The 26,768-nt window shown below is 34.4% G+C and overlaps 3 protein-coding genes and 1 long non-coding RNA gene across 5 annotated transcripts; 1 reads left to right on the plus strand and 3 right to left on the minus strand.

Moving 5' to 3' along the window:
• The first annotated feature begins 301 nt into the window (after positions 1 to 301).
• Positions 302 to 5,754, plus strand: LOC107822076 (transcription initiation factor TFIID subunit 11). 2 transcript variants are annotated; one of them, XM_016648568.2, is made up of 6 exons: positions 302 to 437; positions 1,502 to 1,829; positions 3,585 to 3,672; positions 4,331 to 4,430; positions 5,061 to 5,222; positions 5,320 to 5,754. In XM_016648568.2, the coding sequence occupies exons 2-5, from the start codon at positions 1,510 to 1,512 to the stop codon at positions 5,186 to 5,188; spliced, it is 636 nt and encodes a 211-aa protein (XP_016504054.1). In that variant the 5' UTR covers positions 302 to 437; positions 1,502 to 1,509; the 3' UTR covers positions 5,189 to 5,222; positions 5,320 to 5,754. The 2 variants fall into 2 exon arrangements, with proteins under 2 accessions (XP_016504054.1, XP_016504055.1); XM_016648569.2 differs by having other exon boundaries at positions 5,337 to 5,475.
• An 8,640-nt stretch (positions 5,755 to 14,394) lies between these two features.
• LOC142170771 (uncharacterized) lies at positions 14,395 to 19,338 on the minus strand. The gene is made up of 3 exons (XR_012700302.1): positions 16,078 to 19,338; positions 14,812 to 15,095; positions 14,395 to 14,696 (listed from the first exon to the last, which is right to left on the minus strand). It is a non-coding gene; the product is annotated as an uncharacterized LOC142170771 (long non-coding RNA).
• Positions 19,339 to 19,793: 455 nt separating this feature from the next.
• LOC107822075 (putative ribose-5-phosphate isomerase 2) lies at positions 19,794 to 21,237 on the minus strand. The gene has a single exon (XM_016648566.2). The coding sequence runs from the start codon at positions 20,876 to 20,878 to the stop codon at positions 20,069 to 20,071; it is 810 nt and encodes a 269-aa protein (XP_016504052.2). The 5' UTR covers positions 20,879 to 21,237; the 3' UTR covers positions 19,794 to 20,068.
• A 4,066-nt stretch (positions 21,238 to 25,303) lies between these two features.
• Positions 25,304 to 25,657, minus strand: LOC107822077 (uncharacterized). The gene has a single exon (XM_016648570.2). The coding sequence runs from the start codon at positions 25,655 to 25,657 to the stop codon at positions 25,304 to 25,306; it is 354 nt and encodes a 117-aa protein (XP_016504056.2).
• Positions 25,658 to 26,768: the final 1,111 nt, after the last annotated feature.

Consider the following 26,768-nt stretch of genomic DNA (forward strand, 5'->3'; position numbering starts at 1 on the left):
CATACACATTACATTATAAAGTCTCTCATGGGAGTGTTCAGGTAGCAGAAGAAAGAAAAAGAAGAAGAAAACGAAGGAGGAGAAGGAGGAGGAGAAGGGGGCTGAAGTTGTTTAAAAAGTGGGTACAAGTTAAAACTTTAAAAAAAAATAAGTATAGTTTAAATGGGGGCGACCAAATAGGGCGGCCCGTGCAATTTTTACCTTTTTTATGTTGCAAATTCGGGCTATTCTATAAATAAGGCCCTAAAATGGCTATTTGCGGACTTCCCATTTAACGTGTAAACCCAACACAACCCAGCCCCACACAATTCAACCCGTTTCCCAATTGGAAATCTTGCTTTTGCTTAAAAAGTTGCACCTCTATATTAATCATATTCAGTTTACTTAAGGTTCTCTGTTCTTAATTCTATTTACTGAAACCAGCGCTCGCTTATCAGGTTATTCGTTGATTACGTATCTAAACTTTGCTTTATGTACATATTCTCTTTTATTATTTGATTTAATATACTAGATAATTTTATCTAGTAATTTTTTACTTGATTTCCTCTACATTAAGAGAATTATGAATCTTTAGACAGATCAATTGACCACCCCTTTTTTGCTGTAAATTATAGATAATTCTGCTGGATTTGAGTTAAAACTGAAGCTGCATTGGACAGTCTCTGTCTTCTAAAGCGCATTATTAGAATCAATTGTTGTTGTTGCTGTTAATATTTTTTTTAGGAGCCAGGGCTCATTCATTAGGGTATTTTGTGATTATAGTGGACTAATTGAAGGATTCCAATTAACCGTTCAACCCACCCTATCTTTGGACATAGTCTTGAAACCTGTTTTAAACAATCAAGAAGAACACTCTTAGCATTGATAAGCATCTTCCCTAGTGTAAATAGGTTTTTCCTGTTTGCAGACTGAATCAAATTATTGAAGAAGTAAAGTGACCTTATATGAAATGGAGTAAACTGCTGTTGTTGTGCTGCTTCTTTTCTGAATTGTTTTTCCGTGACCACTATGTTTATTTCAATTCATATTCTAGGAAGATGGGGTTGCTTCTAATATAAATTGTAACTTCTTTGACGTAAAATATCATTGTATCTTCTTTAACAGTGTTGCAATACCTAAATCTCGAGCTAGTTGAAGTCGGCTATATGGTTTGCTCAAATAATCGTTTCGCCCCATTAGGACCCATTACATTCATTTTCTCTCCTGATGCTTTACAATTTGTTTTGTTGCCTTATAATTCTTGCTATTACAAATAACTTAAAGAATATCCTTATCAAGAAATGACTTAATGATATGCGGCGATAAAGATTTTGAAGCTATCATTAGTTACTAATCAACCTAGTCGAACGGTCTTACATAACACCATTCCCTAGTCTCCATCTCACGAGTAACTTAATACGGCACATCTAAAGTTTGTGATTTGAATTCTGGTAATCTTACTAAAGATGGATAAGTTCTAAGCTTGTTGTATACTTCATTAAGGTCTCACTTTTTGCTGCAGATAATACTATGAAGCATTCCAAGGATCCTTTTGAAGCTGCCATTGAGGAACAGGAGGGCTCGCCCCCTGAATCCCCTGTTGGCCTTGACGAGAATGAAAACGAAGACCAAGCTGCACCTAATGATAGTGTTCATGTAGATGATGATGTTAACATCAATCCTGGTCAAGGAAATCGTTTGACATCTATAACTGCACCAATTCCTGTTGGTACTGCTGGTCCAAGTAGTAAAACAAAAGAGGAAGATGAGGAGGAAGAGGAAGAAAACATGGATGTGGAGTTAGGAAAGTTCGCATCAAGCAGTGATCCTGATAAAGTGGTGAAGATGCAGTAAGTCTTTGATTTTATTTATTTTATTTTATTTTTAAGTTCCTTTTATCAACAAGAAGCCTATCGGTCCTTGTTCTTTAGCATTCTGCTTTATGGATTTCACTCTTCGAAAATCTGGTTGGACTACTTAATAAATGTTATTTGTACACAATGAAAAACTGCTTTTTCATAGTTATCAATATTATTATCTCGCTCTCCCATTTCCTTCCTGCTTGTCTATTTGCTACAAGAAATGCTTACGTCACTTCTGTCTTTAGTATGTTGTTATGCGCCTCTACCTTTAGGATATTTGCTTTATGAATTTTGGAGTACTTATAAGTCCATAACCAGTTGGATTCTTGTATTAAGATCTGTTATAAAATTTGATGAGGCATCTTGCTTAATATGATGCTCGTAAGTACCTGCGGGAAAAAGCAAATGCTATTTGTTCTTTTAAACTAGCTCTATCCATAAATGTGTGAGGTGCCTCCTGGTAGCAATGAAAATATTGCCTTTCCAGCAAGGTACCTAGTTTTGCTGGTACCGGGATTAGTAAGTTAGGGGCAAAATGGGAAGGTGACTAATGTAGATGGTATTGGAGTCATTGCATCACCAATAAAAATAGAAGTAGCTCATTGCAGTTAGTACTTTTCTGATTAGATTTTTCCTTTTGAAAGTGAGGGATGTCTAGGAAACTGCCAAACCTGTGCAAACCATCAAGAAAGCTGAAACTCATGATTTGATGTTTTACAAACCTATATACTCCCTCTATGTCATCTTATAAAACTTTGTTTGTTGGATGCGGAGCTCAAGATGTTAATTTGACTTATGTATTGTATTAGTGGAAAAGGAAGAAAATATAAAGTTAATTTGATAGAGGAAACATCAAATGAAAGTTTAAAATAAGATCCAATGCAAAATTTTGGCCAATTCCCAGTATTCCTCTACCTGGTAATAGAGAGTTGCTATCACATTTTAAGGAAGAGGGTCAAATTTGGTTTGAAAACATGTTGTCGATCTGTTAGGTAAAGACTATGTTGTTTATTCCATGTTTTATGAACATTAGAACAACATGGGTAAGCATGTTTCTGTGGTGCTTTCCTCCCTACAACAACAACCCAGTATAATCCCACTTAGTGGGGTCTGGGGAGGGTAGTGTGTACGTAGACCCTACCCCTACCCTGGGATAGAGAGGCTGTTTCCAAATAGACCCCCGACATCCTTCCCTCCAAGAACTTCCCACCTTGCTCTTGGGAAGACTCGAACTCACAACCTCTTAGTTGGAAGTGAAGGTTGCTTACCATCACAACCTCTTAGTGCTTTCCTCCCTGAGGAGGACATTTTCAAAATTGTCGTCGTCTTAAATGTCTCTTGTTCAAGTGCTAACATAAGCCATAAGAAGTAGGGGTTGAGATTTGGAATCCTTGTGGCTGCTAATCTCACCGGCATTTCTGCATTCACAGGCCCACTCATGTGATGCTAATCTCATGTGGCACATAAACAGGCCATTGCAAAAAACTAATAGTTGCGGTCCTTGACTGCCTGCTTTGTTGGCATGAAAAATTTGGTTCCTACAAACTATACCTTATCAGAAACTTACCCTTACCCTCTCCAGAGGAATTAACCTCACAGCACAGCTACCTTAGTCCGATTAGCTCATTACTGAGTAAATACATTATTTTTACTTATTAAAAAAAGATACATCATTATTGGCATCCATATAGTACTATTTGGATGCTATTGTATTTCAATCTTTATATAGATTCTTTTTTGCAGGTCTATACTATCCCAATTTACAGAGCAGCAAATGAGTCGGTATGAATCTTTCCGTAGGTCTGGTTTTCAGAAATCTAACATGAAGCGGGTATGTCTTTGATGCTCTCGCTATCTCCTCCTTTTAGCCTCTTATGTTTCCTTTTCTCGATGTGTTACAGATGATTGGTATTATCACCCAAAAGTACCATAGAGGATAATTTCAGACTGTTTTCTTCCCTCTCTTGTCGGCATGTATTGCCCTATTCAGATGTTTGTCGTTCGTTGTCCGGGAGACCGGGACAGGGGGTTTAGACAAAATGGGGTATACTGAGAAGAAAATGGGGTAACGGCTCTTCATTCTCTGTCAATTAATCTTTCTAATATGTGCCTAGGCTTTCTAAGTGAACAGTTCAGTTAATACGAACCAATAAATTAACAACAGGAATAGAATAAGTAGAAAAATGCTAATCTCCGTTACAAGAAGACTCTTATTTGCCAACTCCAATTTTCACGTCTAGTCGTAATGCTAGTTCTGCTTCCAGACTTCCATATTTTAAGGTTGGAGGGCCTTCTCATCTGATATTTGACCAGTTCCTTCCATTCAGCCAATTAAAGCAATTAGTATTTTGTCTTTCACCGAGAACATACATTTTTAGAACCTTAAATCTTAATGACACCATTGAGATATTTGCTTGTCCACTTTCATAATGTATTGTGCATGATTTGATTTTATGTGTCATCACTCTTTGCCTATGTTGTCTATGCAGTTACTGACCAGTATCACAGGAAGTGCAAAGATATCTGTTCCAATGACAATTGTGGTGTCTGGTATAGCAAAATTGTTTGTCGGTGAGCTTGTTGAAACAGGTTGGCAAGCATTTACAAATTTATATTAGAAAAGTAGATGAGCCCGAAATATCTTTTCCAGTGAGGCATAATAGACTTAGTCGATTCAGTAATGGGTAAATGCAGTAGCAGCCTTTAGAACCATCCACGAATGAGCATGCTGCCCAGTAAAGTGTTAAAGCACTTTATCTCTTAAACTTGATACTATAAGAGTAACACCAAAATGGCTTCTATTGACAGACTCATCACAATTCAAACTGTAAAGGAAAAGGACTGTGCTTGCTAGCATCTGTGACGTGTCTGAAGTAGCATTTGACATGTGTTCTGTTGATTCAAAAAGCTAGACGTGTCATCTAGGGATAGGAAGATTAGAACTTTTAGACCGAGAAAAAGTGTAATGATATTCTTGCCCCTTTTGACCCAAGCATCCTACCATCTCTTTGATGCCGCTGCCCTCTCTTCATCAGAGCTCAATTTCACTCTCTTTAACTGCCTCTCCTGTACCTTCTTCCCACAATTGACTTACTGAGCTTTATGGCTTCATTAACAGAAAGGTGCCTGGACCAATCTTTTAAGTAGTAGTTTTAGTTGAAAATGCATCATTCTATCCCAAGTAATCACTGTATCTTTCCGTGGAATTCTTTTATCCAGCTAGAATGGTGATGGCGGAGAGAAAGGATACAGGGCCAATCAGGCCGTGTCACATGAGAGAAGCGTATAGAAGGCTAAAACTTGAAGGCAAGATTCCAAAAGGATCAGTACCGAGGCTTTTCCGCTAGCCAACTACAGAAGCAACTTGTGCTTTTATTTCAGGTTTTCTTTGCCCTGTTTTGCCTACTTGACTTTCAAGATCATTCACTTTTTGGATTGCCATAGTAGTTTCCTTGCTCTACTTTTTCATGCCATATAGACGTTGCTGGGCCACAGAGTTTTGGAAGGTATGCAGATGCTTTCGGATTGCTTGTCTAAATTTGTGGAGCCTGTTCGTTATGTACTTCCATCAGAAGGAAGTCACTTGACATCTGGAAGAGAAAGGATGTTATTATTCATGCTACCCCCTGTTTCGGTCTAAAAATGGGGAAAGAGAACCAAATATTTTTGAATTTCTCGGGTAAAACGTCACATCATTGTTTTATTTTGTACCCAATATCCAGAGCGTGTCTATGTAAGAGATGATTAGAGCCTAACAGTATCAATTTTTTATTAGGTACTGTCCTTTGGTTTCTTTTGTGCATAAATTACTAGTAGTTTGGATGTTCAAGCCTTTGGCATGATCAAACAGGCTAGTTGATCGTGTATTGAACACACTCAAATAAAATGAAAGATAGACAATAATGCTTATTCATTCCCTATGTTGTTCATTCAACGAGGCAAAATGACGCAAAATTGTTTATTGACTAGAGAAGAGGTCCAAAAGCAATGAGGAGTAAGTTTGAGTTCTAATTTGGGAACCAGCAGGATTCAAATACCTAATTTCTTATCTTCAAAATACTTGCTCTGGATGTAGCTGAGAAGATGACAAATGCCTTTTTTTTGTATGTTATATTTCACGGGAACTGTGAAAAAAATTTAGCGAGAACTCACATTCAGAGGTACAATTTTTGTAGTTTATGCTATTTTTGATCCATTTCTAGAGTCTAGAGTAGGTTTTCGAGGCGTATTTTCTATTACTTTTCATATATTTTGGTGTCTAGTATAGTTTTGTGCATTACAATTTTCAAGATTTGATGGGACTTTCTTGGTGTTTAAGGTTAAATTCCCCCACAGTTTTCGTCAAATCTAACGAATATAAATTGTTAATTTTTATGGAAGCCAAAGGTGCTAACTTTTGATAAACTTAAAAGGACTAAAACTTTACAATGCACACCTAAGGGATCATTTTTTCTCGGATGTTGCTTTTAAAACTAGGATATATTGGCAAGATTGATTGAGGTAGAAGGTTTGCTTATTGCTCCTCACTGTTGCTCACAGCTGCCCGTGGGGTTGACCTAACTATTTTGTTTTGAAATCTCTAGATGTTTAGATTTCTGTAGCTTCCATATTTTACGCGTTCACTGTAATATAGTATTAACTAGTACAGTACGTTTTAAAAGTTACCCATTACACATCCAATGTAGACATTTGCCTCCATTTATTTTAATTAAGATTAAGTTGTTTGAGACTAAATAGATAGCTTAATATTAAGATTTTGCATTTAGATGAACATTCACTGAATAAGTATAACTACTTTGTTATTTGAACTTTATCTTTATTACTCTCACTATATCAGTTTATATGACAATTTTTTAATTAGTCCCCTTAAAAAAAGATATATTTTTATACTTAAAAATAATTTAATTTTAAATTAGTTATTTTACTTTTAATAAGAATTTTTATAACCACACAAATGATATCAGTACATGTTTAAAATCACAAGTTTCAAAAGAGTCAAACCACGTCACATGAGTTGATGAGTAATTTTTAGAACAACGACATAAAGGGGTGAGTTTGGTCCAATTTTTCATGTTTGGTTAAATTAAATGCTTAGAAAAATATTTTCCTAAAGAGAACTATTTTCTCTCAATTTGTGGGAAATGACTTGAGTAACATAGCAAATGCACTGTGAGCTACCCACCCCACAACCAATTAGTTCAGGTTTTCATCTGTTATGTCAGAAAATGGTCCAAAATATTTGTCACTTTAGAAAATTAAAATAATTTAATTTTTTCAATTTCACCTTTACTACTCCGAGGAGTCATATAATCATTAATTACACATTCAAGATGCATGCGGTGCAACGACAAAGCTAATATTGCACGGTAATTGTAAAAATTATACGGGTCGCCCTATTTGGTCGCCCTCATTTAATCTATATTCATTTTTTAAATTTTTTTTTAACTTGTACCCACTTTTTAAACAACTTCAGCCCCCTTTCTCCTCCTCCTTCTCCTCCTCAAAGTTATATCCGCCTCTTCTTTCTCAAACTTCTCCTTCTCCCTTTTCTGCAAGAAATCTGTTATGGCTATGTATATAACTTGTATTCACACAACGATTTTATTTAGGATTTCGTTTTCAAGAAATTAATAATCATTTTTAGAAAGAGCCTCTAGTACTTGGGATTTTTCCAACATAATTTGTGGAGAAACTTATTGCTATAGCCAGAAGCATAATTGAAGCAAGTAGAAAGCTAACCTTGTATATGTGAATTAGATGTTTCTATGTTCAGAAAAAGAAAAATTTGCGTTATCTGAATGTATAATAAAACTGTATAATGTATTTTCGAATATCAGTTGTTTAGCAATAAAAATGGTTGAGCAAAGTTGAGTGTGAGTTAGACGAAATGAGGTTGCTGCATTTAAAGCGGACAATAAGACGAAATGAGGTTGCTGCATTTAAAACGGATAATAACATAAAAAGCTGATTTTCCAGAAAAAACTTCAGCTCTAGAGCTGAAGTTCGACAGTTACAAAACAAAAACTTCATCTCTATAGCTGAAGCTTACAAACAAAAACTTCAGCTTTAGAGCTGAAGTTCGCCAGTTACAAACAAAAACTTCAGCTCTAGAGCTAAAGCTTACAAACAAAAACTTCAGCTCTAGAGCTGAAGTTCGACAGTTACAAAACAAAAACTTCAGTTCCAGAGCTGAACTTCAGGCCCGACTACTAGAATGCTGAAGTTTTGCGTGATTGTCTTTACTACTTCAGCCCCGTATGCTGAAGTCATGCGAAAAAGCGGGTACGCTTGCAATTTTTTTACAAAGCGGGTACAAGTTAAAACGTGACACAAAAACGGATATAGATGCAAATGCCCCTACTAATTCTACTCTCACGCCCCGTAAAGACAAACTCTGATATTTTACTCCTTATTATAAGTATGGACTTTAATTTACAAAGATTAAAAAATAAAAAAATTCTTAAAAGAGGGGATTAACAATATCTACTCAATATAACTTTCAATAAAATGCAGATATTGACAAAATATTAAAGAGGAAATCAAATATACTCAAATGATGTATCTAGACCAAAAACTGAATATAAAATTTATTGATGAAGAACAGTTTTCAAATTCATCGACAAAATTTATGAATAATCGATCGACAATTTAAAAGGATTATAGTGGAAATTATTATTAATATATGTTTTCTTCTTTTAAAAGCACGATTCTGCTTTTAATGAAACGCTTGATCGATCCTCGTACTATCAAATAATATGATTTCCCACTCATCATCCTTTATTTTTGGGAGTGGTTGATGAGCCTGTAAATCCATACATTTTATTGAGCAAAGATTCTATGCACTGTCAATGTAATTCAAGTCATTTAAAAAATAATTATAAGTCACTGTTTAATACCATCGATTAGTAACTTAAAACAAATGGTAAATAATTTGTTAAATTACACTGGTCAAAAATTCATTACCCTATCAATGTATATAACTTACTATCATATTTTATTAGGGCTGTATAAGGAAAGGCAGAACCCCTAAAATTTTCAAGTTAAGGAAACCAAATTAAAAGCAATTTAGTTATCTAGCTATGGCTTCTGTTACTCCACCATTGTGCAATAGTAATGTCACACCTCCTTTTTACCGCGCCCGCGAGGGTACAAGGGAGTTTTTCCAATTAAAGGACAGTCGAAATGGGATTTATTTGTTTTGTTTCAGAGTCGCCACCTGAGAATTTTAAGGCGTCCCAAGTCACCAATTTTAATCCCTGAATCGAGGAGAATATGACTCTGTTTATTATTCTGCGAACCAGAAATCCTGAGTAAGGAATTCTGTTAATTCGGAAGAAGGTGTTAGGCATTTCCGAATTCCGTGGTTCTAGCACGGTCGCTTAACTGTTTTTATTATTGGCTTAATTATCTTGATTTTACTAAATACGTTTTTATTGCATGATTTTATTACCGTTTTTTTTTACTTATTGTTTACAATTATATGGACGAATTACGCGTACGTATATTCGTATTATATACTTTTTATAATTATCGGGGATCATGCCACGCGTACGTGCACACAATAAAATTGTTCATGTTTAGTTTTTATAAAAAAAAAATATATTTTCGAGATTTAAAACAAAATCAGGAACATCATCACCCTTTTTATTTAAATAATGAACTGCACACCTCGGGTTATATGAAATTATTTTGACATCCGCGGAGAAATCATTTTTATTAAAATATTCGCTCGAAATTGCGCGTACGCATAATCCGAATTTGCTCTTTTTTTTTATATAATCAGGGTGCGCGAACGCATCCCGGATTGCGCAAAATCTTTGTTAATGGCCTTTTTCTCCAAATTGTTTATTATATCATGAGAAATCTCCATTTAAGATACCCTTGAATTCTTGAAAAGAACTTGCAATTTATTAAATGTTACCCGTCGATTATAATTTCCGGATATAAATTATATTCAGCCAGACTATTCAAATTCAAAGAAAAGCGTAAAAATATGATTAACACTATTTTTTGCAAATACAACATATGTATCTATATGCCCAATAATGAATTGTATATGAAACTAAAATGATTTATAAAGGGAAGAATATTTTTCAAGAACTTTTATTATTTCTATTTAGTGCAAGTCCTATTTCTAATTATCGTTGATATAAAGTGTTGCAATTTGTATATCTCATCTTATTCTCATATACTTGCTTTTAATCTAATAGGCCTAATTATTTATTTAGGATGGTAAATAGGCATCAAATTGATAAGAGAGGGAATTATTATACAAATTGATTAACAACATTGCCTTACATGCCACATATTTGTATATCTTGAAACATTCGTAGTACTTTAACATCATAATGAGCCATAACAACTCAACTTACCATCCACTAATGGTTCTATAGATACCTGTTATAATGCCACATAAGAACGTACAACTTATATCATTCCTTTCACAACTAAATCAGATATCAGAATAAACTAGCAATATGGTTTGACATTTTCACGCTATTCTTTATTCAACTAACAACGTCGCGAGGCCTAGTTAATGGCCAATCTTTATGTCATGTTTCCTACCTTAACAGTTCAAACATGACTAAACTAATGAGATGAAGGGCTAACATTATTACAAAGCTTTATACGAATTTCAAAGTAAGATAATTAACTCATAGCTGTCAAATTGAATTCACTATTAATTAACTAACATGAAACAAAAAATGAAATTTAAACTGATGAACTTGGACAAATGGAAAACAGAATTGCAATTCAAACTTCATTGATTAGTCATGTTGACTCTCTTTCCAACATAAAATTTAAAAGACATGTACCTGAAAATGAAGGTAGAAGGAGTAAATTTCAGCAGTAGCAGCAATAACAAAATCAGTAGAATGTACCGATAACACAGCAAGTCTGAACAAGAATAGGATCCGAGGAGCCCAGATGCATAGTAACAGGATTTTTGGGAAAACTTTCAGATTTAATCCAAGTAATATCAAACAAACAGACCCGGACAAATCCAAAGAAAAGTATGTTTCTGATTTTCTTTTTCGTTTCTATATCTGTTTCAGATTGTGCGTATAGGTGTGTATTCTTATTTTTTTTTCTCTGTTTCTTTTCTGTTTTCTTCCTCTTTTTTCAGATTTCTATTTCTGATTTTTCTCAATGTATCTCTCTTTATTTTTCTCTTTCTCTGGAAACTGATATTTCTTCAGATTTTTTCTTCCTCTCTAAAGCTCTTAAAATCTCTCTCTGTCTGAAAACTGCCCTAAATCAGTCCCAATTCCCTCTCTGAAAAACTGACTCCTTCAGTCTGTCCAGCTCCCTGTATTTATACAGGGCTGGTCCTATACAGTTTAGTGCTGGATGGACCCTTTTCTCCTTTAAAAATCAGAAAGTTTTTCCATTAAAACTACTTTTGAATAATTTAAAACTAAGTGCTATTTATCCTGTTTTTCAGCAGCCCCATTATCCCTTGTTTCCCATTAGTATCTTAAATTATAGCCAACCAACATTCCATTGAAAGCACACTATCACATTACCCTACTGTTTCATTTCAAAATAAACCTGAAATCCTTCTGTAATTACAGCCTTTAAACTAAAATCAGAATATGTTGCAAAACAGATTTTAAAGTCTGCTTTAACAGTTATAACCAGTCCTAGGATTAAATTCCTATTACAATTGTATTTAACTAACACTTGTAAACTTGAATTCAAACTTAACATCACAATCAATTATACTGAATTCAACATAGCAATCAAACTGAATTCAACATTGGACTAAAGTTAAACAAACACATGGGCATTGTTAGTATACTGACAATGCCCTGTTCAGAAAATGATATATACAGCACACATTTGAATTCACTGATTCGCAAACAAACATGATTTAATTGACGAGTATTAATCAGTTGATTACTTATAATATTTGTCCATAATTAGTCTAAAACAATAAAAACAGACTGTTTCAATTAGCATTGTCATAAATGAGAATTCATAATATAACTAATCGACGAACTTAATCGAGTCGATTACTTACATTGTGAATAATCACAACCAACAGAAATAGTTTCATATTTTGATCATATAGACGGGTATGAGACAAAGATGACAGAATTTAATCAAAACAAAAATATGAAAAATCAACGAGTTATTAAAACAAACAAAAATACATACAGAATATACAAACAGAAATAGAAAAGTACCTCTGAATTTTAATCAGACTCGAACTCAACTCGGCTTCGGATTTTGTTTGAAATCAAACAGACCTTAGTCGAAGTATTTTCCACTGAAAATACTTCGACTAAGGTCGATTAAACCTCAATCTTTATTCAATCTAAACAGAATCCAAAAGTTTGGTATTTTTAGGGTTCTTGAAAGTTCGATTTGGGACTTAACCATTTCTGGTCAGATTCGAGGAGAACCAAATATGATACAAGGGTGAGGGTAGCCTAGGGGTCATTTGGTGTCAGCTTAAAACGGATCTAAGTTTGTTCTTGTTTGGTCTGAATCTTCAAAAGAAGATTCGAGAAGCTCGGAACTGATTCGAGCCAAACAAACTTCAGATCCATAACAAGGCATGCTAGGGGGTACTATGGTGTTATTTTGGAAGCCATTGGAAAGGTTGGAGTTTTCAGACCCACCTTCGATTTAATATTCGAAGAGTTGGGGTCTGATTCGAATGAAACTAAGGTTGGATCTGTGTAGAGGATGTTCAGGGGATTCTAGGGTGTTATTTTGGTGACCGGCGGCGTTGATGCCGCCGGGTTTCAGACGGTGGGATCCTAGGGCGGCTAGGGTTAGGGAGGGGTCTGAGGAAGGTGATGATGAACAGTAGAGAGGGGGGTTTAGTTAGGGGGCCGGGGTAGGGGTCTGGAACTTATATAGGGGAGGGGTGGATTGATCTTGTCCGTCCGATCAAGTAAGATTCACGGTCAGGATCGTCTCACTTAATCAAATGACATCGTTTGGGTTATCGTTGGGGTCGGACTGAATCAGGTCAATGGGTCGGGTTACGGGTTACGGGTAAGGGGATGAGATCTTAACCGTTGGTTGGATTTGATCCAACGGTTCCTGAGAAGCCACGACCAAACGCTGTCGTTTTGGTTCGTCTGGTTTGGACCGGACCTGGGCTAAAGGGGGTAATTTGGTTTGGGCCTGGATTTAAATCCAGGTCCGATTATTTTTTATATTTTTTTTATTTCTTTTTCAACCATTTCATTTTTCTAATTTAAATTTCTAATTTTAATTATAAAACAATTTTAACTTCACAAAAATATATTAATTACTCTATAACAATTACTTAACACATAGACAAGACATCAATCACACAAGTGGAATATTTAAAATAGAACTATTGCATATTTTTTGTGATTTTATTTAAATTATCTTTTAAATGCATAATTAAATCCTATATGCATGCAATATGTATTTTATTTTATTTTTTATTTTATTATGACAAAGTAAACACTTACGGACATAACACAAGTATTTAACACCACGCAAATTCAAAAATTACACAGTAAAAGAAATTTATTTTATTTTTTTGATTTATTTTGGAGTAGTTTTCGTAAGGCAAAAATCACGTGCTCACAAGTAACACAAACCTCAAAACTCCCTTTCCTTCATCTTCTTTAGCTTCCTCTCAAAAAACCTCTCAGTTTTTCCTCCATGCAAAATGTAACCAAACCTTCAAGGTCTCATGCAAGGTGTCCAACAAAAACCATGATCACAATAACCACGAAACAAACTCTGAATCATCGCTCGATCGGAGAAATGACCTCCTAGGTTTAGAAGGACTCTATAGTGCTGCTTGTATGAGTCAAAATTAGATCAGAGAAATTCGGCATGCAGAGATATAAGGTCGAGGTCGGACAGGCCGAGGTCGAACATGCCGAGGTCGGACAATCATCAATAGTCGAGGTCGGACGGTCACTAATAGCCGAGGTCGGACAACCATCAATAAGGCCGAGGTCGGACAGTGATGAAATAGCTAGTTTGCTTTGGAATCCTCAAAGGGAATATTCTACTGAATATTCCCTCTAATTGTACTTTTTTAGGATTTTCTATGGATACCCCTTATAAATAGGAAGAAGGGACTTCCAAAAAGGGGCTGACTCTCTCTCCCTCTCCCTCTCTCTAGAAAATATATAAACATACCTCTTTAAAGAAATTAGAGGATCTGTGATCCCAGACCTTCATCAGATCTAAAAAGGGTCTTAAGGTTCTTGTATCTGTTACCATTCGTCTTTATCAAATAAAAGAGGATACACTCCACTCAAGATTTGGTGAATCTTTTCCTTTATTTACATTTTATTGCCATTTAATGTTACTTAATGTATCTTTCTTTATGCTATTAAATCTGGCCATAATCACGGCCAATGTTTATACTCGGCTATGTTTTTCTATTCATATTATTCATCTCGGCTATGTCCCCCTTTGCCACCAAAAACAGATGACATTCCTTATTACAAGTTTCCCACTGGTGCAAAGATCCGCTGCTCAGAGTGGGGATGAAGAGGACATGACTACAACTTAGCTATCACTAAAATGAAGGAGTTAACTGAAAAAGATCCACGGAAGACATTAGGAGGCAAACGCAAGGACAACAATAACCCAAATTACTTGAACAATGAATTATCCTTTCATGACGAAGACAAGAACACTTGCTCGGGTTAGAGTCCGAGATTGTTTGGACAGTAGGAAAAATGGAATATGATTACCAACAAATGCCAACCCCATGATGCCATTTTAAGCCACTGAAAAGGAGCAAGATCACCGTTGATCCAAGTTCAGGTCCACCAGCGACTCAAGTATTCCCAATAACAAAGTTGGACAAAATCATTTCATTTTCTGCTCGTAAGCCAACTCCTGGTAGGACTCGGCAGGAGAAAGATGAAAAAGAAGAGATGTTAACTTTGAAAAAAGTCAAGTACAATGATAGCAAGCAAATAAGACTCGATGTGTTTCTCAACATGGGCAATACCTTCAAATGGCATGAGCTAGATAAGGCTGAGTTTGCAGGAAGCTATAGTAACTTATTAAGGAACCAGAGGACTTTCAGCTGGCCATAACCGAGTTGCTTGTGGAAACTGCTGAGATTGAACTTGCAGATTGTTGATCAATTTGTCCAAGTTATTACTACTGTATTAGCGGCTGGCCTGCTTTTGCTTTTCCTTTTCTTTGTGTTGAAATCAGTAATGCACTGGTGTTGTTTTTACTCTCTTAATCTTTTTATACTTTAAATTTTGAGCTGCTTTTATCTTGTATCTAATGAAGAAAATAAAAACTTCTGGTGAGCTAGCCCAAAAAAAAAACATAAAGTAAATTGACATGGTCCTAAATAAGAGTTTAAGTTCTACACAGTACAGTGAAAGACTCTTTATATTATTACATCATCAGAAAGATAACTATGGGTAACCATCCATACAAGTGCGATTGTTAACTTGAAAAGTAAGGCATACTAGTAGCGTAAAAATTCTATACAACTATCAATGTATACAAGTTAAATCCTTCAAAATAAAACGAGTTTTCCAAAATGTGACGAATTTGACTTATAGAAATGAATTTTGAATTGTTATGCAGTAGTTAACTAACATAATAGCACTTTCACTTACGTGTATTCAGTCACACATAAACTACAGAAATCCTAAATAAAGAGTTTCAATTGACTAAGAGAAGGTATTAGGCTCTTTTCAAGTCTCGCATTGCTTTGATTGCCTATGTACTTACATTAATCTGCTAACCAACTAATTAAATCATGGAAAAGGAACTAAAACAAAAAATAAAATTATTACATGCCAAATTAGAAGAAATGGAAAAGCAAAACAGAACTATTACGCCATTAAACAAGAGAGAAAAATAAACAAATAAGATAAATTGTTACATCCTAGTAAATTAACTGAATAAATGGAACTCAAACCAGAAAAACATGTAATCTTTCATTTTCAAACATTGGACGAGAATGTGTCTGAAAATGGACCATTTAGGAGGGGTGTGGACATGTCAAGTTTAAGGGGGGTCTCGAGGTTTTTTCGCCATAATCTTAAGCAAAGAGATTGGCCCTATGTAAAAATCATTTAGGCAGAGGTCCAAAAGTAATAGAGAGCTAAAAAAATCAATTTGTTTTTTACAAGATCATCTCAAAATGTAGCCCTTAGCAATTTTTCTTTTTTTACCCATAGGATTTCTCACAATCCTCATGAAATAAATAGCCAAAAGCTAACAGAGTAGAAAATGAGAATTTACTGACCATTTCCTCAGCCTTTGCAGTAAAGGTGTTTATTCCAGGAGCTAAAGAAGCTGCAAATCTGCAGAAACAGATCTATAGAGGTGGTCTACCTTGGGATTTTAATGTTCCGTTGCCCTTGGAACAGAGCCCCTTGCTGGACACAAGATCGAGACCTGTATACATGAGATAATCACACAGTTTAACATGGTAGTAGAGCAGTCAAAGTCTTCGGTTCAATTCTCAATGCCGCCCATTATCGGAAAAAAAGTTCCACCAAGGCTGGTTGAAGATATAATTAGTAAACTGTGACCTACATGCAAACTAAGCCTGGTATTTAAAAGGATAAGGGTAGAAGACCGAGCCTATTATCCCCGACTTTTGAAGGTTGCTATTGGTCCTAAGAGCTGGCTCCAACGGATTTCTCGGTCATAAGAAAAACATAATATTAGTAAACTGTGAGTCCTCTCTAAATAAGATGGTAATGCAATTCTAGATACAAGTCTCGTTTGCAAAAATTATTATGATCAAAACCCTTGACAAATTCATCACTACAAGACTACTCGTAGAGAGAGAATAAACCGTCCATTATAGTCCCCGGTACAGAATTAAATTTGTTAATCATACAAGAAATGAGTTTAGGAAAAATAGGACTACAGACTTCATCACCCAAAGTTGGGTAATAAAAATACTATCAGATTTCTTCAGAAATGAAGTCACACAAAGAACACTTTAAGGGAAATGCCTTGACAATTGGCAGTTACTTGCAGTTAAAGATAGATTCAAACTTATTGGCAATCAACATAGTACTCCTTAAAACCTGCCTCCTCCATGTCTATCGATAGATCACTACAACTTACGTATAACCTGCTGTCACTCCTCTACATCATTTCCCATTTTCCCTCTTAAGAGAAAATTCAAGCCACTTAGGGGCTAGGGCCACAAGGAAGCAATTGATTCTCATCGAAGATTCAACAATACCTTTTCTCTCATTCATCATTTTGTTCTCATGTTCTGTACGATCTTTCTAAAAATTGCCATGTAGGCAGCTTTATTACACTCTCATCGTAACTTATGCAGAATATTGTCCTGTTTCATCAGTTAGGTTCTTTTTCACCTCATTGCTCCCCTGCTTTGTAGCGCGCTAGCACAATAACAGCCTCTACTTGGAATTAAGAGAGGTATTCTTGGTTTCAGGTACCAGAATTATATAAAGGAAGCTTTGATGAAGTAAAATTGTAATAATTCTCAAGCAAAATGCATGAAGCTAAAAAGCAAAAAATTCAATATTTTCTCTAAATACACACCCAATTGAATTCTGTAAGATATTCCACCACCGTCTATATAATTTACCCACAGCTGAGCAACCCACTGCAGTATAATTGTAAGGGAACTCGTCATGATATAAAGTTAAAGTTTGTGTTTGCTCATTCCAAGGGAATTAGATCATGGCCCTAAAACAGAAGTACAGCCTACATGGAGTTCTTTTTCCAATTATATCTCAAGGAAAGGGAACAATAGGTGAGAAGATACCTGATCCATATTGCAAATTTCGGTCATTTGTAACCTTTTTCATGGTATGTGAATACGCGTAGAAAACAGAATCACATAAAAAGGAGAGGAAACTAGGGTCCAGCAAAGTAAAATTCAGTTACAGTCCAATAGCCGAATATGAAAGAGTATCCTACTAAGTTTTACTGTATACCAGAATATACATCACCTTCCTTCTGCTGAGTTCATGCTCCGGGCAGTAAGCACTGCTTTACATCCAACAAAAGTTCCTTTTCTATGCATCCTCCTATTAAGCTAAATCTTCCTCCCCCCATAGAAGTGCAATAAACACGACACAGAATCAGCAGAAAACAACATTTAAAACCAGGCATAATTTGGAAAACTCCAAACATCTGATATCCTGAAATACAGAGCTCAAAAGCACCGCTTGGAAGCAAACTTCACAAGATTCAGCATGACAAACAAATTAAAGCAACTGTCACATCAGCCAAACTGTTAGTACAATTACACATGAAGATGCATATCAGCTTTCCTTATTTTCAGTTGCACATTTAGATGTTAAGTTTTTGAAACAATCTACCTTGGGCTTTTTTCGCATGCAGCTATAAGCCAGTGAGTCCCTTTATCAATGTCATTGCCCTTATATTTGTTTGAAAGAGATCGCGACTTGCACAAAATAGCAGTAGGCAATTCATCACGAAACATTACTGTTAACAGAAAGTCAGACTCTAAATTCATTGGTTGATATGTGAACATTATAGGGTAGAGCAATATTTTAAACATCATAAAAGTTGTAACAATTGTAATAATTCTCAAGCAAAATGCATGAAGCTAAAAAGCACAACAACAACAACAAACCCAGTTTGATCCCAAAACTAAAAAGCACAAAATTCAATATTTTCTCTAAATACAGACCCAATTGAATTCTGTAAGATATTCCACCCCCACCTATATAACTTACCCACAGCCGAGCAACCCACTGCAGTATAATTGTAAGGGAACTCGTCATGATATAAAGTTAAAGTTTATGTTTGCTCGTTCCAAGGAAATTGGATTATGGCCCTAAAACAGAAGTACAACCAACATGGAGTTCCTTTCCAGTTATATCTCAAGGAAAGGGAGCAATAGGTGAAATATACCTGATCCATATTGCAATTTTCGGTCATTTACAACCTTTTCATGGGATGTGCACACGCGCAGAAACATAACAACAATAACAACAAAAAACCCTGTGAGTTATCACAAGTTGGGTTTGGGGAGGGCAGTGTGCACTTGTTTGCGATAGACCCTCGACTAAGGAGAAGATGAAAAGAAGCATTGGCAACTAGTAGTAACAACAACAAGATATTAAAAACACGCGCAGAAGACATAATCACATAAAAAGGAGAGGAAACTAGGGTCCAGCAAATTAAAATTCAGTTACAGTCCAAGAGCCAAATATGAATGAGTATCCTACTAAGTTTTAATACCAGAATATACATCACCTTCCTTCTGCTGAGTTCATGCTCCGGGTAGCAAGCACTGCTTTACATCCAACAAAAGTTCCTTCACCGTGCATCCTCCTATTGAGCTAAATCTTCCTCTTCCCATAGAAGTGCGATAAACACGACACAGAAACAGCAGAGAACAACTTTTAGAACCAGGCATAAGTAACGTTGTTCCACCGGAAAATGCCAAGCATCTGATATCCTGAAATACATAGCTCAAAAGCACCGCTAGGAAGCAACATACAAGATGCAGCATGAGAAACAAATTAACAATCATATCAATCAAACTTCTAGTACAATTACACATGGAGCTGCATAGTTGCACAGTTAGCTGTTAAGTTTTTAAAACAATCTATACTCTTAGACCTTGGGCTTTTTCCACAATGCAGCTATAAGCCATTGAGTCCTTTATCAATGTCATTGCCCTTATAATTGCTTGAAAGAGAACGCGACTTGCACAAAATGGCAGTAGACAATTCATTATGAAACCTTATGTTAACAGAAAGTCAGACACCTCAGGTTTATCTTAGCAGCACTCACGTGTTTATCTAAAGTAAATACCATCGAACAAGACTAGAGTAAAGGTGTTGATCGTTGAAAATTATAGGCAGAGCAATATTTATCACTTCATAAAAGTAGAGCGTCAAATCTAATATTATCAAACATATGTTCAATGAAATAGCAAGTAGTGACAGAACTTGATGAACCTCAAAACTGTAAGCATACTCGAGCAAATGCAAGTCACAAAAAAATGACACTCATACAATAAGTAGTGAATAGCATGAAACTTTCCATTCTATAACAAATATCACCAACTCAAAGATTGCAAAATTTGAGGCAAATACCCCCAAATAATTCAATATCTAAGTTGTTGCAAATGCACCACCTAAATTGTCCTTGCTACATAAATAGTTCAGTAAGACCTCCCCAATTGGGTTGGTACAAATATCAATAACCCCAACATATCCTAATATCTAAAAATTAGAAAACTAAGGTTCCTAAAAGAACATATAATCCTACTTATTAGTAACTGAGACACCAAGTTTCCCAGCCACGATCACGGTCGTCGCCATATCAAGAAACATGCCATGCTCAACCACACCAGCAAGCCTCAAAATTGCATCACTTGCAGCTTTTAAATCACCCATATCACTCTTGAAATACAAGTCAATAATATAATTCCCGTTATCTGTAACATAAGGCTCACCCCCAACTGTCCTCCTCAGCTTCCCAACACAACCAGCTTCAATAAACAACATTTCCAACCTTTTCAAAGTAAATTCCCAACAAAAGGGCACAATCTCAACAGGCATAGCAAGTCCACTTCCACCCAAATGACTCACCAACTTTGACTCATCAACAATAACTATAAATTTCTTACAAGCAGCCTCTACCATTTTCTCCCTAAGCAACGACCCTCCTCTCCCTTTAACCAAATTCATTTCTCGGTCAACTTCATCAGCACCATCAATTGCCAAATCAAGAATTGAATGTGTATTTAAATCAGACAAAGGAATCCCTAATGAAACAGCTTGTTCATGGGTAATTGTTGATGTGGGTATTCCTACAATGTTCTTTAATTTCCCTAGCTTTAATAATTCACCTATTCTTGCCACAGCATGTTTAGCTGTGGAACCTGTACCAAGACCCACAACCATACCTGACTCAACAAATTCTACAGCTTTATATGCTGCAATTTTTTTCAGCTCATCTTGGGATAAAATGACAGGTGGTGATGATGGGGTAGAAGAAACCATCAATGATGGCTGCTGCTTCAAATTCTTGGACTTTTCAGAAACAAAGAAATGTGGGTATGCAATGGCCATATTTTGCAATCGCAAAAATCAAGAATTGAAGAATGGGTTTCAAGAAAAACGATAAAGTTTTCACCTTTAATGTAAAAAAATGGGGCTTCTTGAGGAGGATTGGGTTAATGGTAGGAGAGATAAGAGGAGATTTAGGGCTAGAAGATGTGAAGTAAGGAGAACCAAGAAAGCATGAAATGGAGTATATATATAGGGAAGTTAAAAGAGAAAAATAAATGAAATAAATATGGGGAAAAAGAAGGGGAACGAAATGGACAAAAAAAGATTAATATGGGTTAGATTGTATGAATCTTGTGGTTAGTATTGACTATAGAATGGGATAGAGAAAGGTGGAGGAAATTGAGGGGTTTTGGGGAAGGAGCGTAATACAGCATTACAGCTAGAAAAGCGTGGAGGTGGAAGCGAGGATTGGTTGGGGGAAGGAGGCACAATATCTTTGTGATTCAATAAATCTAGTTACCGGACAAAAAATTGTAGGTTTCTTCTTTTAATTTGTTGTTTGATATTGTATTGACTCTGGGCCCCACCAAGTGAGTGCCTGAGGTTCATAACTAAAATATGAAAATTTTACATTCCTATACGCTATATGAAACTATATTATCATCCCTACTCAAGTTTTATTATAATTACATTTTATATATCTAATTATAATTAATATATATTTTAAAGGAATTAATATTAATTAGTGTCCTAAAATAATTCTACCGTATATTACCACTCTCCCCACATTTCTCTCTCCACATCTCATCCGCTCACCCACATATCTTGTACAAGAGAGCAACAATTCCACCATTGATAATTATTAAAAAGTTTTGAAGCTTTGAATCAATTTAAACAAAACTGATGGTTCGAAAATCAGTCGACAAAAATATTTATTAGTTGTTCAAAGTTTTGAAAGTTCACTATAATATTTTGCACAATCTAAACTGGTCACTACACATTTGAAGTCAGGAAAAAAGTTTAGCCTTTTGTTTTGTTTGTTTCCCTTTAATTCGAATTTGGGTTTTTTGAAAAACATTATTTGTTTGAATTGGGTGTTGTTGTAAAGAATTGGAATTCTATTTACGCCTCTCTCTATTTCTCAATCCCTAATTTCAGTAATGTAAAACAAAGGAAAAGAGAGTAGCAATTTCCCCATTGACTGCCATTAAAAAACTTTGAAACTTTATATTCGAATTTGGGTTTTCAAAAATTATTATTTATTTGAATTGGGTGTTGTTGCAAACAATTTGGACACATGATTTGGAGTTTATATCTCAATTTTGAGGGTGTTTTGGTGAAGATTAGACTTGATTTTGGCTGAACTTCAGATAGAAACTTGAATAAGAAGAAGAAAAAGAAAAAGAAAAAGAAAAAGAAGACATGATATACATTATATTTACTAAATTGTAATAAAATTGTAGAAAAATTATATTATGTTGTAGAAAAATTGTAGACATGATATACATTATATTTAGAAAAATTATTATTTCACTATTGTATGAAAGTTGAACAATATTGTATAAAATTTGTATTTAAGTTGTTCAATATTGTAGTTGCATATAACCGAGTAGAAATAATGTATGAAAGTTGTAGATAAATTGTATAACATATAATTAGTTGTATGAAATTTGTTTTTACTATGTATAAATCATATACAAAATATACAAAAGACATATTATATAAAATTTGTATTTAAGTTGTATGTTAATGTAGTTGTATTTAACTGGATAGAAATAATGTGTGAAAGTTGTGGATAAATTGTAGATAAGTTGTATAATATATAATTAGTTGTATGAAATTTATTTTTATTGTGTATAAATCAAATACAAAATATACAACTTATGGGAACAATAAAATTACAAATAGTTTTGGTTCTGTAATCACCTTTCTATCTACTCCAGCCATCAATTTTCCCCAAGCCATATGGATGTGGGGTTGTCCCGACACATCGCATTTTGAAAAATAATGCAACTAAACATCAATCAAAAGAAATGTTTGTTTGAACTGTTTTCTGTAACTCAAAAAAAGAAGAAGCATACTTGTTGTGTAATTTCCAAATAATTAGGGATGCTAATTTTTCATCCAAAAATGCAGTTAATTTTGAAGGACAAAATAATATATATAGAACTTCAAACAACAAGTTGATGGTTTTGTTTTCTTAGTACTATCTAATATTCACTAAGTTGGATTCATGATTTGACCAGTTTAATTACCAGACGGCGTAAAAACTCAATTTTGGTGTTTATAGTATAAAACACAAACGAATTAAAGGTCCTCTGTAACAATAATCTGTTCAATTCTACTGATCTCATGGCCTTATAAATATGGATAAAGCAAAGAATCAGACACTTATGAATGATTAAAACTTGAAGGAGGAATAATAACTTTCTAAAATAGCTCACGGCATGATCTGTTTCATTTTGATAAGGAAAACATATTGAAGATATATTCATTAAACGTCACACAAAAAATTTATTTGGAGTGTGGGCCCGTATTAGTTCTTAGGATATAAATGAGTCCAAAAAAAAAAGCTACCCTACTCATGTAAGAAAACAATTCATTAAAAATTATTCTATTCTCTAATTATTACAGCGATCCTCTCATTAAAGTTATTTTACTTTCGCTCCAAAATTTCTATTTAAATTTAAATGTACACATATATATTTTTTTAATAATACATCTTTACAAAAAAAAAATGTAGCCCCCAAAAAGTTGGGCCCCAAGCGATTGCTTTACTGGCTTTATAGTCGAGCCACCCATGGTTCCTGCATATAAACTTCCAGCATATTATGTTGGAACGCCAACACATTATGAATTTCAGCATATTATGCTGGAATCTCATATGTAAAAAAATTCGAACTCTAACATATTATGCTGAAGTTTTTTCGAATTCTTAAGGGTGCTTTTGTTCAAATTTTTACTTTACACTAAAAACTGGCTAAATTTCTATTACTTTTGAAATTGTGGCTATTTTTCAATTATGAGTTGTAACTGACTATTTCTGATTTTCCCCTAAAAATCTCTTGATGGTCGTAACTAGGCATGTCAACTGGGCTGATCCGGAATAAGGGTTTAGCCCGTGGGCCTCTAGTCCTGGCCCATATAAGTGGCTGGATTTCGGGTCCGATTTTTTTGGTACTGAAGCTCTACAGAACTCATGACCCATTAAGCTAATAGGTTGGGCTAAGCTGATATGTGTTTAATTGGGTCATGTTTTTTTTTTTTTTTTGAGTTTGGTCTAATTTTATAAAAGGAAAATATCAATTATGTCCATTTATAAGTAGCTTATTATATAAATTGGGCAATTCATAAAATATTACTAATATTAGCCAAATATTATCAATATTAGCCAATTAGATATTTGTAGACAAAAAAGGTCAATTTTTTGCTTTCTTTTGAGTGAGTGTTATTAGAATAGATTGAGTACATCTTAAGGAGCATGGATCTCAATTTTTTCTCAATTTTGAGATGATTTGGCGGAGTTTTGAGGTGGTTTGAATTGAAAATTCGAAATAGAAGCTGAACTTGAAAAAAAGGATAGGTGTATCACACTATGTATCACATATGTATCATATTTATATCAAATATGTATCACATGTATATCCGTATATACATGCGTATGAGATACATGTGTGGCGGGAGAATTTTTTTAACTCGATTTTAACTACGAAGATACCAAATCAGCCAAATCACCTCCAATCTTCCTCAAATTTTGTATATTGACTCTTCTATATATTTTCAATGAATCTCAAATACCCATTAAAAAAGTCCATTTTTCTTAGATTTTTGAAATATATATATATATATATATATATATCATCACCTTATTTGCTACCCCATCCATGAAATTTCTTTTCCGTCTTGCATTTAATGTTGCGAATCAAGCTTAAAAAAATATGGAAGGAGATATTTGTGTGTGATTCTTGGAGAGAACGAACCTTATTTCTTTGGATTTCTAATTTTTATATGTGCTTGGCTTATTTTGGTAAGTCTATGATTAATGACTAGATGTTGACAAGTTAGGACTTTTTTGGAAAATTTTTGTGAGATTCCCTTTTATGGATAAACTCAAGCTAAAGTAAAGTGTGGTGGCCACCATTAATTAATTTGCTTCTTCAGGTTTCAATTATTGTATGTCTAACTCTCCCTTGCAAAAAGGAAAAGAAATAATTAGCAGAGGGTCAAAGAATTCATACCATGAATGGAATTTTAAAAAATTCACAAGTACAAAACGAAAAAAAATCAACTTTATACATATTCAATATACTAGACCCACAAATAACAAATAGCATTTTCTTATTCATTTCAATTTTGAATCTTCAAATGATATTAACAAATCAAAAGAATCAATCTTAAAGCCATATACATATAGTAGTCGCACAAAAAATAAAAAAACAAAGAACTTTCTTCATCTTTTCTACATATACTTCTGCTATTGAGTCTTTAACAAATATGAACACCAGCCAAAACCCTTTTAGTAAATTCTACGAGATGAAAAAGCACAACAAAAGTTGATGTGGACACACTCAATGCAACAAGTACAACCATCCCTAAAGCCAAGCTTGGCCTTGTATTCATCAACAAAGATTGCAATAATCCCATAGCTTCACAAATACTCGAATTATAATTCCCATAAATCTTCTTCTCCCAATCCATCCACTCTGCTGGTGGCTCGTAATTCTTCTCAATCATCTTCATCTCTTGAATCCTTTTTCTAAGTATAATCATGTTTTCGTCCACATTTCCACCATTATAATCGTTTTGATCATTGGCTTCTCTTTTCATAGCCAAAGTCATTATTCTTGTATGTATCGATCTTCTTTGAGAAAATAGTTTGGATGGAAGTGATGGTATTGAAAGAATAGAAGTTGATGATGCCATTTTTTGAATTTTGTTCTGTCATTTAGAATGTGTTGTGTTTCATTTATAGAAGATCATCATATTTGAAATGTAAGCACACTTTAATTTAATTTCAAGGGAAATGTCTTAGGAAATAAGGAATGAGGCAAAACCGTGTCAGAAAATATAAATTAAATTATGTGTTTTTTAACGTCACAAGTCACGCTAGAAGCTGATAATATATTTAGGGCTCGTTTGGTACGAGGAATAAGAGATAATTTTATCCCAAAATTAAATTTGAGATGAGTTTATTTCACGTTTGGTTGAAATAAAATTGCGGTATAACTAATCTCAAAATTCATTATCCCGAGATTGTAGTGTATTTTTATTTCTATGGGAAAATGAAATAATAATCCTGGAATAATTAATTTTAGGATAACTTGTTTCCCGACCAAACACCCCTATACTTTATACCTTAACTAGTACAAAACAAATTCACGCACGAAATTAATTACTCCCATTATCATCCTATATTTGTTGAAGCAAATATCGGGAGTATCTAGTACTCCTTTTCACATTTTAAAAGAAAGTCTTTTTTTGTTGTATAATCAGTGACAGAACCAGAATTTTCATTAAGGAGGGTCAAAATATAAAGAAATAAACTTACCAAAAAGTCAAGGAGTGTCATTATATAGTATATATGCATATATTTTTAAAAATTACCGAATTAAACGGTGTAATTCCGACGAATGGGCACCCTTGGGTGCACGTGGCTCCCCCACCGGTCATATTATTAGATATGGTCAAAATAAATATACTAATTATTCTAGAAACGCATATAAACTTGTAACTCATGCTCTTATCAGGTGTCCTCAGAACTTGTCAAAGAAAAAGAGAGAGAAATTGTTAGTACTTTTTAAATCGTTTGATATCATAAAAATATATAACACCGCCAGATATCTAATGAAGGCATATATATATATATATATATATATATATATATATATATATATCCCTTATATGTTGTAGATATCTTTGGCTTGACTTTTGATGATTTGACGAGGATGGC

Source organism: Nicotiana tabacum, chromosome 16 (genome assembly GCF_000715075.1).
Source record: "Nicotiana tabacum cultivar K326 chromosome 16, ASM71507v2, whole genome shotgun sequence".
Lineage (NCBI taxonomy): Eukaryota > Viridiplantae > Streptophyta > Magnoliopsida > Solanales > Solanaceae > Nicotiana > Nicotiana tabacum.

What these genes read in the sequence shown, in the direction of transcription:
- LOC107822076 (XM_016648568.2), top strand. Translation starts at nt 1,510, where the DNA reads ATGAAGCATTCCAAGGATCCTTTTGAAGCTGCCATTGAGGAACAGGAG. An exon ending in GATAAAGTGGTGAAGATGCA is followed by an intron (nt 1,830 to 3,584) that starts GTAAGTCTTTGA and finishes TCTTTTTTGCAG; the next exon opens with GTCTATACTATCCCAATTTA. An exon ending in AGAAATCTAACATGAAGCGG is followed by an intron (nt 3,673 to 4,330) that starts GTATGTCTTTGA and finishes TTGTCTATGCAG; the next exon opens with TTACTGACCAGTATCACAGG.
- LOC107822075 (XM_016648566.2), bottom strand. Translation starts at nt 20,878, where the DNA reads ATGGCCATTGCATACCCACATTTCTTTGTTTCTGAAAAGTCCAAGAAT.
- LOC107822077 (XM_016648570.2), bottom strand. Translation starts at nt 25,657, where the DNA reads ATGACTTTGGCTATGAAAAGAGAAGCCAATGATCAAAACGATTATAAT.